The sequence below is a fragment of the Narcine bancroftii genome, chromosome 5 (assembly GCF_036971445.1).
Source record: "Narcine bancroftii isolate sNarBan1 chromosome 5, sNarBan1.hap1, whole genome shotgun sequence".
Lineage (NCBI taxonomy): Eukaryota > Metazoa > Chordata > Chondrichthyes > Torpediniformes > Narcinidae > Narcine > Narcine bancroftii.
In genome coordinates this window covers 195,342,585-195,355,218 of record NC_091473.1, presented here as the reverse complement: position 1 = coordinate 195,355,218, position 12,634 = coordinate 195,342,585, and the positions used below count along the sequence as shown (strand labels likewise).

Below are 12,634 nucleotides of genomic sequence, written 5' to 3'. Positions count from 1 at the left end.
AGTCCATTTATATTCATTGATCTGCTTATTTAAATCTACTTCCCATCTATATCTTGATTGAAAAACCACTACCTTGACTTTTGGAAAAATTTACACATACTTGAAAAAAAATTATTTATATTTCCAGTACATAATAAGAACTCCACCTCCGTGACCAAATCTTGACCAAAAGTTTCACATCACAACAACTATTTGCCATATTCAACTACAGCGGCCATAATGCAACGGGGTCCGCCTATTATTCATGCCTCTGGGATACAGGTTCATGGGGGATGTAGTCCATTTGCTGGGACTTGCCGTTGATGGCAGGAGGGCTTGCATATTGGACTGCAGGTCCCAGCGGGCAGTGCACGCCAGAGGGCGGGATTTGGGTTGGGGCTCCGCCTGCACGTCGCTTCCCTGCCCGCACCGACTGTGGGCAACCCAGACGCCACCACGCCAGCAACATGGCGGCGGCAAACAACCCGCGCAAGTTCAGCGAGAAGATCGCGCTGCACCACCAGAAGCAGGCGGAGGAGACGGCCGCCTTCGAGGAGGTGATGATGGAGCTAAGCACGTCGCGGGTAAGCAGCACGGCAGTAGCCAGCGGCAGGGACAGGGGAAGTGAGGGGGCAAGCCAAGGCCTAGCGCGCAGGTTGTGGACGCAACGGGAACTCCTAAACCGCTGCCCCGCGGCCGGAGGGCCGGAACTTTAGTAGAAACCGGAGCCTGGGCAGCAACGGGGCCTATCACTGTGTTACACTGGGGCACAGTACTGGTGGGGTCGGGTCTATCACAGTGTTACGTTACTGGTGGGGACGGGTCTGTCACTGTGTTACATTGGGGTACAGTACTGGTGGAGACGCATCTGTCACTGTGTTACACTGGAGTAGTGTACTGGTGGGACGGATCTATCACTGTGTTACACTGGGGTAGAGTACTGGTGGGGATGGGTCTATCACTGTGTTAGAGTGGGGTAGAATACTGATGGGGACAGGTCTATCACTGTGTCACAGTGCTGGTGGGAATGGGTCTATCACTGTGCTACACTCGAGCACAGTACTGGTGGGGACGGGTCTGTCAGTATGTTACACTGGGGAAGAGTAATGGTGGGGATGGGTCTATCACTGTGTTAGAGTGGGGTAGAGTACTGGTGGGGTTGGGTCTTTCACTGTGTTACAGTGGGTAGAGTACTGCTGAGGAAGGGTCGAGCACTGGGTTACTGTGGTGTAGAGTACTGGTGGGGACATGTCTATCACTGTATTACAGTTCTGGTGGGGACGGGTCTGTCACTGTGTATCACTGGGGTATAATACAGGTGTTAATTGGGCTGTCACTGTATAACACTGGGGTACAGTACTGGTCGGGACCGGTCTATCACTATGTTACACTGGGATACAGAGCTGGTGGGGAAGGGCCTGTCACTGTGTTACAGTGGGGTAGAGTACTGGTGGGGACGGGTCTATCACTGTTTTACAGGACTGGTGGGGACAGGTCAGTCACTGTGTTACACTGGGGTAGAGTATTGGTGGGGAAGGGTCCGTCACTATGCAACTCTGGGGTACTGTTCTGGTGTGGACAGGTCTATCACTGTGTAACACTGGGGTATAATACAGGTGTTAATTGGTCTGTCACTGTGTAACACTGGGGTAGAGACTGGTGGGGACAGGTTTATCACTGTGTTACAGTGGGGTAGAGTACTTGTGGGGTCGAGTCTATCACTGTGTTACAGTACTGGTGGTGACGAGTCTGTCACGTGTGACAATACTGGTGGGGATGGATCTGTCACTGTGTTACACTGGGTAGAGTACTAGTGGGGACGGGTCCATCACTGTGTTACACGAGGACACAGTACTGGTAGAGATGGTTTTATAACTGTGTAACAGTGGGGTAGAGTACTAGTGGGGATGGGTCTGTCACGGTGTTACACTGGGGTAGAGTTCTTGTGGGGATGGGTCTATCACTGTGTAACATGGGCTGGAGTTCTGGTGGGGTTGGGTCTATCACTGTGTTATACTGGGGTACAGAACTGGTGGGGACCAGTCTGTCACAGTTTTACAGTACTGGTGGGGACGGGTCTGTCACTGTGTTACACTGGGGTAGAGTATTGGTGGGGAAGGGTCCGTCACTATGCAACTCTGGGGTACTGTTCTGGTGTGGACAGGTCTATCACTGTGTAACACTGGGGTATAATACAGGTGTTAATTGGTCTGTCACTGTGTAACACTGGGGTAGAGACTGGTGGGGACAGGTTTATCACTGTGTTACAGTGGGGTAGAGTACTTGTGGGGTCGAGTCTATCACTGTGTTACAGTACTGGTGGTGACGAGTCTGTCACGTGTGACAGTACTGGTGGGGATGGATCTGTCACTGTGTTACACTGGGTAGAGTACTAGTGGAGACGGGTCTATCACTGTGTTACACGAGGACACAGTACTGGTGGAGATGGTTTTATAACTGTGTAACAGTGGGGTAGAGTACTAGTGGGGACAGGTCTGTCTCGGTGTTACACTGGGGTAAAGTCCTGGTGGGGATGGGTCTATCACTGTGTTACACTGGGGTACAGAACTGGTGGTGACGAGTCTGTCACTGTGTTACAGTACTGGTGGGGACGCATCTGTCACTGTGTTACACTGGATAGAGTACTAGTCGGGACGGGTCTATCACTGTGTTACACTAGGACACAGTACTGGTGGGGAAGGGCCTGTCACTGTGTTACAGTGGGGTAGAGTACTGGTGGGGACGGGTCTATCACTGTTTTACAGGACTGGTGTGGACAGGTCTATCACTGTGTATCACTGGGGTATAATACAGGTTTTAATTGGTCTGTCACTGTATAACACTGGGGTACAGTACTGGTGGGGACTGGTCTATCACAATGTTACACTGGGGTACAGAACTGGTGGGGACGGGTCTATCACTGTTTTACAGTTCTGGTGGGGACAGGTCAGTCACTGTGTTACACTGGGGTAGAGTATTGGTGGGGAAGGGTCCGTCACTATGCAACTCTGGGGTACTGTTCTGGTGTGGACAGGTCTATCACTGTGTAACACTGGGGTATAATACAGGTGTTAATTGGTCTGTCACTCTGTAACACTGGGGTAGTGTACTGGTGGGGACAGGTTTATCACTGTGTTACAGTGGGATAGAGTACTGGTGGTGACGAGTCTGTCACTGTGTTACTTTGGGTAGAGTACTGTTGGGGAAGGGTCTATCACTTTGTTATACTGGGGTACAGTACTGCTGGGGACAGGTGTTAATTGGTCTGTCACTGTATAACACTGGATAGAGTACTAGTGGGGACAGGTCTATCACTGTGTTACACTAGGACACAGTACTGGTGGAGACGGTCTTATCACTGTGTAACTGTGGGGTAGTGTACTAGTGGGGACGGGTCTGTCACGGTGTTAGACTGGGGTAAAGTACTGGTGGGGATGGGTTTATCACTGTGTTACAGTGTGGTAGAGTACTGATGGGACGGGTCTATCACTGTGTGACAGTGCTGGTGGGAACGGGTCTGTCACTGTGTTACTTTGGGTAGAGTACTGTTGGGGAAGGGTCTATCACTTTGTTGTACTGGGGTACAGTACTGCTGGGAACAGGTCTGTCACAGTTTTACAGTACTGATGGGACTGGTCTATCACTGTGTGAAAGTGCTGGTGGCGACGGGTCTATCACTGTGTGACATTGCTGGTGGGGATGGATCTGTCACTGTGTTACATTGGGTAGAGTACTGGTTGGGAAGGGTCTATCACTGTGTTACAGTGGTGTAGAGTACTGGTGGGGACGGGTCTATTACTGTTTTACAGTACTGGTGGGGACAGGTCTGTCACTGTGTTACACTTGGGTAGAGTACTGCTGGGATGGGTCTATCACTGTGTTACAGTACTGGTGGGGACGGGTCTGTGACTGTGTTACACTTGGGTACAGAACTGTGGGTAACCGTCTGTCACTGTGTTACAGTACTGGTTGGGACAGGTCTGTTACGGTGTTACACTGGGGTAGAGTACTGGTGGGGACTGGTCTGTCACTATGTTACACTTGGGTAGAGTACTGCTGGGATGGGTCTATCACTGTGTTACAGTACTGGTGGGGACGGGTCTGTGACTGTGTTACACTTGGGTACAGAACTGTGGGGAACCGTCTGTCACTGTGTTACAGTACTGGTTGGGACAGGTCTGTTACGGTGTTACACTGGGGTAGAGTACTGGTGGGGACTGGTCTGTCACTATGTTACACTGGTGTAGCGTACTGGTGGGGACGGGTCTGTCACTGTGTAACACCAGGGTACAGTACTGGTGTGGATGAGCCTGTCACTGAGTAACACTGTGGTACAATACTGGTGGAGAAGGGTCTGTCAGTATGCAATTCTGGGTTACTGTTCTGGTGTGGACAGGTCTATCTCTGTCACGGTGTTAGACTGGGGTAAAGTACAGGTGTAATACAGGTGTTAATTGGTCTGTCACTGTGTAACACTGGCATACAGAACTGGTGGGGTCGGGTCTATCACTGTGTTACAGTACTGGTCGGGACGGGTCTGTCACTATGTTACACTGGGGTTCAGAACTGGTGGGGACTGGTCTGTCCCTGTGTTACACTGGGGGTAGAGTACTGGTGGGGTCGGGTCTATCACTGTGTTACAGTACTGGTGGGGTCGGGTCTATCACTGTGTTACAGTACTGGTGGGGACGGGTCTGTCCCTGTGTTACACTGGGGTAGAGTACTGGTGGGGTCGGGTCTATCACTGTGTTACACTGGGGTACAATACTGGTGGGGAAGGGTCTGTCACTATGCAATTCTGGGGTACTGTTCTGGTGTGGACAGGTCTATCACTGTGTAACACTAGGGTATAATACAGGTATTAATTGGTCTGTCACTGTGTAACACTGGGGTAGAGTACTGGTGGGGACAGGTTTATCACTGTGTTACAGTGGGATAGAATACTGGTGGGGACGGGCCTGTCACTGTGTTACACTGGGGTACAGAACTGGTGGGGACCGGTCAGTCACTGTGTTATAGTACTGGTGGGGACGGGTCTATCACTGTGTTACACTGGGGTACAGTACTGGTCGGGACTGGTCTGAAACTGTGTTATACTGGGGTAGAGTACTGGTGGCGACGGGTCTGTCAATGTGTTACACTGGGGTCGAGTACTTGTGGTTACGAGTCTGTCACTGTGTTACAGTACTGGTGGGGACAAGTCTGTCTCTGTGTTACACTGGGTAGAGTACTAGTGGGGACGCATCTATCACAGTGTTACACTAGGGTACAGTACTGGTGGTGACGAGTCTGTCACTGTGTTACAGTACTGGTGGGGACGAGTATGTCACTGTGTTACACTGTGAAGAGTCCTAATGGGGACGGGTCTATCACTGTAAAACACTAGGGAAGAGTACTGGTGGGAATGTGTCTATCACTGTGTTGCAGTCGGGTAGAGTATTGGTCGGGACGGGTCTATCAATGTGTGACAGTATATGTGGGAATGTGTCTGTCACTGTGTGACAGTACGTGTGGGAATGTGTCTGTCACTGTGTTACACTGAGGTCGAGTAATGGTGGGGAAGGGTCCGTCACTATGCAACTCTGGGTTACTCTTCTGGTGTGGACAGGTCTATCACTGTGTAACACTGGGGTACAGAACTGGTGGGGACGGGTCTGTCCCTGTGTTACACTGTGGTAGAGTACTACTGGGGATGGGCCTATCACTGTGTTACAGAACTGGTGGGGACCAGTCTGTCACTGTATTACACTGGATAGAATACTAGTGGGGACAGGTCTATCACTGTGTTACACTAGGACACAGTACTGGTGGAGACGGTTTTATCACTGTGTAATTGTGGGGTAGTGTACTAGTGGGGACGGGTCTGTTACGTTGTTACACTGGGGTAAAGTACTGGTGGGGACGCATCTGTCACTGTGTTACACTAGATAGAGTACTAGTGGGGACGGGTCTATCACTGTGTTACATTAGGACACAGTACTAGTGGAGACGGTTTTATCACTGTGTAACTGTGGGGTAGTGAACTAGTGGGGACGGGTCTGTTACGGTGTTGCACTGGGGTAAAGTACTGGTGGGGACAGGTCTATCACTGTTTTACAGTACTGGTGGGGACAGGTCTGTCACTGTGTTACACTTGGGTAGAGTACTGCTGGGATGGGTCTATCACTGTGTTACAGTACTGGTGGGGACGGGTCTGTGACTGTGTTACACTTGGGTACAGAACTGTGGGGAACCGTCTGTCACTGTGTTACAGTACTGGTTGGGACAGGTCTGTTACGGTGTTACACTGGGGTAGAGTACTGGTGGGGACTGGTCTGTCACTGTGTAACACTGGGGTAGAGTACTGGTGGGGACAGGTTTATCACTGTGTTACAGTGGGATAGAATACTGGTGGGGACGGGTCTGTCACTGTGTTACTTTGGGTAGAGTACTGTTGGGGAAGGGTCTATCACTTTGTTATACTGGGGTACAGTACTGCTGGGGACAGGTTTTAATTGGTCTGTCACTGTATAACACTGGATAGAGTACTAGTGGGGACAGGTCTATCACTGTGTTACACTAGGACACAGTACTGGTGGAGACGGTCTTATCACTGTAACTGTGGGGTAGTGTACTAGTGGGGACGGGTCTGTCATGGTGTTAGACTGGGGTAAAGTACTGGTGGGGATGGGTTTATCACTGTGTTACAGTGTGGTAGAGTACTGATGGGACGGGTCTATCACTGTGTGACAGTGCTGGTGGGAACGGGTCTGTCACTGTGTTACTTTGGGTAGAGTACTGTTGGGGAAGGGTCTATCACTTTGTTGTACTGGGGTACAGTACTGCTGGGGACAGGTCTGTCACAGTTTTACAGTACTGATGGGACTGGTCTATCACTGTGTGAAAGTGCTGGTGGCGACGGGTCTATCACTGTGTGACATTGCTGGTGGGGATGGATCTGTCACTGTGTTACATTGGGTAGAGTACTGGTTGGGAAGGGTCTATCACTGTGTTACAGTGGTGTAGAGTACTGGTGGGGACGGGTCTATTACTGTTTTACAGTACTGGTGGGGACAGGTCTGTCACTGTGTTACACTTGGGTAGAGTACTGCTGGGATGGGTCTATCACTGTGTTACAGTACTGGTGGGGACGGGTCTGTGACTGTGTTACACTTGGGTACAGAACTGTGGGGAACCGTCTGTCACTGTGTTACAGTACTGGTTGGGACAGGTCTGTTACGGTGTTACACTGGGGTAGAGTACTGGTGGGGACTGGTCTGTCACTATGTTACACTGGTGTAGCGTACTGGTGGGGACGGGTCTGTCACTGTGTTACAGTACTGGTGGGGACGGGCCTGTCACTGTGTTACACTGGGGTACAGAACTGGTGGGGACCGGTCAGTCACTGTGTTATAGTACTGGTGGGGACGGGTCTATCACTGTGTTACACTGGGGTACAGTACTGGTCGGGACTGGTCTGAAACTGTGTTATACTGGGGTAGAGTACTGGTGGCGACGGGTCTGTCAATGTGTTACACTGGGGTCGAGTACTTGTGGTTACGAGTCTGTCACTGTGTTACAGTACTGGTGGGGACAAGTCTGTCTCTGTGTTACACTGGGTAGAGTACTAGTGGGGACGCATCTATCACAGTGTTACACTAGGGTACAGTACTGGTGGTGACGAGTCTGTCACTGTGTTACAGTACTGGTGGGGACGAGTATGTCACTGTGTTACACTGTGAAGAGTCCTAATGGGGACGGGTCTATCACTGTAAAACACTAGGGAAGAGTACTGGTGGGAATGTGTCTATCACTGTGTTACAGTCGGGTAGAGTATTGGTCGGGACGGGTCTATCAATGTGTGACAGTATATGTGGGAATGTGTCTGTCACTGTGTGACAGTACGTGTGGGAATGTGTCTGTCACTGTGTTACACTGAGGTCGAGTAATGGTGGGGAAGGGTCCGTCACTATGCAACTGGGTTACTCTTCTGGTGTGGACAGGTCTATCACTGTGTAACACTGGGGTACAGAACTGGTGGGGACGGGTCTGTCCCTGTGTTACACTGTGGTAGAGTACTACTGGGGATGGGCCTATCACTGTGTTACAGAACTGGTGGGGACCAGTCTGTCACTGTATTACACTGGATAGAATACTAGTGGGGACAGGTCTATCACTGTGTTACACTAGGACACAGTACTGGTGGAGACGGTTTTATCACTGTGTAATTGTGGGGTAGTGTACTAGTGGGGACGGGTCTGTTACGTTGTTACACTGGGGTAAAGTACTGGTGGGGACGCATCTGTCACTGTGTTACACTAGATAGAGTACTAGTGGGGACGGGTCTATCACTGTGTTACATTAGGACACAGTACTGGTGGAGACGGTTTTATCACTGTGTAACTGTGGGGTAGTGAACTAGTGGGGACGGGTCTGTTACGGTGTTGCACTGGGGTAAAGTACTGGTGGGGACAGGTCTATCACTGTTTTACAGTACTGGTGGGGACAGGTCTGTCACTGTGTTACACTTGGGTAGAGTACTGCTGGGATGGGTCTATCACTGTGTTACAGTACTGGTGGGGACGGGTCTGTGACTGTGTTACACTTGGGTACAGAACTGTGGGGAACCGTCTGTCACTGTGTTACAGTACTGGTTGGGACAGGTCTGTTACGGTGTTACACTGGGGTAGAGTACTGGTGGGGACTGGTCTGTCACTGTGTAACACTGGGGTAGAGTACTGGTGGGGACAGGTTTATCACTGTGTTACAGTGGGATAGAATACTGGTGGGGACGGGTCTGTCACTGTGTTACTTTGGGTAGAGTACTGTTGGGGAAGGGTCTATCACTTTGTTATACTGGGGTACAGTACTGCTGGGGACAGGTTTTAATTGGTCTGTCACTGTATAACACTGGATAGAGTACTAGTGGGGACAGGTCTATCACTGTGTTACACTAGGACACAGTACTGGTGGAGACGGTCTTATCACTGTGTAACTGTGGGGTAGTGTACTAGTGGGGACGGGTCTGTCATGGTGTTAGACTGGGGTAAAGTACTGGTGGGGATGGGTTTATCACTGTGTTACAGTGTGGTAGAGTACTGATGGGACGGGTCAATCACTGTGTGACAGTGCTGGTGGGAACGGGTCTGTCACTGTGTTACTTTGGGTAGAGTACTGTTGGGGAAGGGTCTATCACTTTGTTGTACTGGGGTACAGTACTGCTGGGGACAGGTCTGTCACAGTTTTACAGTACTGATGGGACTGGTCTATCACTGTGTGAAAGTGCTGGTGGCGACGGGTCTATCACTGTGTGACATTGCTGGTGGGGATGGATCTGTCACTGTGTTACATTGGGTAGAGTACTGGTTGGGAAGGGTCTATCACTGTGTTACAGTGGTGTAGAGTACTGGTGGGGACGGGTCTATTACTGTTTTACAGTACTGGTGGGGACAGGTCTGTCACTGTGTTACACTTGGGTAGAGTACTGCTGGGATGGGTCTATCACTGTGTTACAGTACTGGTGGGGACGGGTCTGTGACTGTGTTACACTTGGGTACAGAACTGTGGGTAACCGTCTGTCACTGTGTTACAGTACTGGTTGGGACAGGTCTGTTACGGTGTTACACTGGGGTAGAGTACTGGTGGGGACTGGTCTGTCACTATGTTACACTGGTGTAGCGTACTGGTGGGGACGGGTCTGTCACTGTGTAACACCAGGGTACAGTACTGGTGTGGATGAGCCTGTCACTGAGTAACACTGGGGTACAATACTGGTGGAGAAGGGTCTGTCAGTATGCAATTCTGGGTTACTGTTCTGGTGTGGACAGGTCTATCTCTGTGTAACACTGGGGAATAATACAGGTGTTAATTGGTCTGTCACTGTGTAACACTGGGATACAGAACTGGTGGGGTCGGGTCTATCACTGTGTTACAGTACTGGTCGGGACGGGTCTGTCACTATGTTACACTGGGGTACAGAACTGGTGGGGACTGGTCTGTCCCTGTGTTACACTGGGGGTAGAGTACTGGTGGGGTCGGGTCTATCACTGTGTTACAGTACTGGTGGGGTCGGGTCTATCACTGTGTTACAGTACTGGTGGGGACGGGTCTGTCCCTGTGTTACACTGGGGTAGAGTACTGGTGGGGTCGGGTCTATCACTGTGTTACACTGGGGTACAATACTGGTGGGGAAGGGTCTGTCACTATGCAATTCTGGGGTACTGTTCTGGTGTGGACAGGTCTATCACTGTGTAACACTGGGGTATAATACAGGTATTAATTGGTCTGTCACTGTGTAACACTGGGGTAGAGTACTGGTGGGGACAGGTTTATCACTGTGTTACAGTGGGATAGAATACTGGTGGGGACTGGCCTGTCACTGTGTTACACTGGGGTACAGAACTGGTGGGGACGGGTCTATCACTGTGTTACACTGGGGTACAGTACTGGTCGGGACTGGTCTGAAACTGTGTTACACTGGGGTAGAGTACTGGTGGCGACGGGTCTGTCAATGTGTTACACTGGGGTCGAGTACTTGTGGTTACGAGTCTGTCACTGTGTTACAGTACTGGTGGGGACAAGTCTGTCTCTGTGTTACACTGGGTAGAGTACTAGTGGGGACGCATCTATCACTGTGTTACACTAGGGTATAGTACTGGTGGTAACGAGTCTGTCACTGTGTTACAGTACTGGTGGGGACGAGTATGTCACTGTGTTACACTGTGAAGAGCCCTAATGGGGACGGGTCTATCACTGTAAAACACTAGGGAAGAGTACTGGTGGTAACGAGTCTGTCACTGTGTTACAGTACTGGTGGGGACGGGTCTGTGACTGTGTTACACTTGGGTACAGAACTGTGGGGAACCGTCTGTCACTGTGTTACAGTACTGGTTGGGACAGGTCTGTTACGGTGTTACAGTGGGATAGAATACTGGTGGGGACGGGTCTGTCACTGTGTTACACTGGGGTACAGAACTGGTGGGGACCGGTCTGTCACTGTGTTACAGTACTGGTGGGGTCGGGTCTATCACTGTGTTACACTGGGGTACAGAACTGGTCGGGACTGGTCTGAAACTGTGTTACACTGGGGTAGAGTAGTGGTGGCGACGGGTCTGTCAATGTGTTACACTGGGGTCAATTACTTGTGGTTACGAGTCTGTCACTGTGTTACAGTACTGGTGGGGACAAGTCTGTCTCTGTGTTACACTGGGTAGAGTACTAGTGGGGACGCATCTATCACTGTGTTACACTAGGGTACAGTACTGGTGGTGACGAGTCTTTCACTGTGTTACACTGTGAAGAGTCCTAATGGGGACGGGTCTATCAACGTAAAACACTAGGGAAGTGTACTGGTGGGGATGTGTCTATCACTGTGTTACAGTCGGGTAGAGTATTGGTCGGGACGGGTCTATCAATGTGTGACAGTATATGTGGGAATTTGTCTGTCACTGTGTGACAGTACGTGTGGGAATGTGTCTGTCACTGTGTTACACTGAGGTCGAGTAATGGCGGGGAAGGGTCCGTCACTATGCAACTCTGGGTTACTCTTCTGGTGTGGACAGGTCTATCACTGTGTAACACTGGGGTACAGAACTGGTGGGGACGGGTCTGTCCCTGTGTTACACTGTGGTAGAGTACTACTGGGGATGGGCCTATCACTGTGTTACAGAACTGGTGGGGACCAGTCTGTCACTGTATTACACTGGATAGAATACTAGTGGGGACAGGTCTATCACTGTGTTACACTAGGACACAGTACTGGTGGAGACGGTTTTATCACTGTGTAATTGTGGGGTAGTGTACTAGTGGGGACGGGTCTGTTACGTTGTTACACTGGGGTAAAGTACTGGTGGGGACGCATCTGTCACTGTGTTACACTAGATAGAGTACTAGTGGGGACGGGTCTATCACTGTGTTACATTAGGACACAGTACTAGTGGAGACGGTTTTATCACTGTGTAACTGTGGGGTAGTGAACTAGTGGGGACGGGTCTGTTACGGTGTTGCACTGGGGTAAAGTACTGGTGGGGACAGGTCTATCACTGTTTTACAGTACTGGTGGGGACAGGTCTGTCACTGTGTTACACTTGGGTAGAGTACTGCTGGGATGGGTCTATCACTGTGTTACAGTACTGGTGGGGACGGGTCTGTGACTGTGTTACACTTGGGTACAGAACTGTGGGGAACCGTCTGTCACTGTGTTACAGTACTGGTTGGGACAGGTCTGTTACGGTGTTACACTGGGGTAGAGTACTGGTGGGGACTGGTCTGTCACTGTGTAACACTGGGGTAGAGTACTGGTGGGGACAGGTTTATCACTGTGTTACAGTGGGATAGAATACTGGTGGGGACGGGTCTGTCACTGTGTTACTTTGGGTAGAGTACTGTTGGGGAAGGGTCTATCACTTTGTTATACTGGGGTACAGTACTGCTGGGGACAGGTTTTAATTGGTCTGTCACTGTATAACACTGGATAGAGTACTAGTGGGGACAGGTCTATCACTGTGTTACACTAGGACACAGTACTGGTGGAGACGGTCTTATCACTGTAACTGTGGGGTAGTGTACTAGTGGGGACGGGTCTGTCATGGTGTTAGACTGGGGTAAAGTACTGGTGGGGATGGGTTTATCACTGTGTTACAGTGTGGTAGAGTACTGATGGGACGGGTCTATCACT

At 50.5% G+C, this 12,634-nt stretch overlaps 1 protein-coding gene across 2 annotated transcripts in view; it reads left to right on the top strand.

Moving 5' to 3' along the window:
• Nucleotides 1–437: 437 nt before the first annotated feature.
• Nucleotides 438–12,634, top strand: part of LOC138764509 (CREB-regulated transcription coactivator 2-like) — a 55,274-nt gene continuing 43,077 nt past the window's right edge. For both annotated transcript variants that reach the window (XM_069940567.1, XM_069940566.1), the window contains exon 1: nt 438–563. In XM_069940567.1, coding sequence (XP_069796668.1) covers nt 447–563 — 117 coding nt within the window. In that variant the 5' untranslated portion in view covers nt 438–446. The remainder of the gene's footprint in view (nt 564–12,634) is intronic.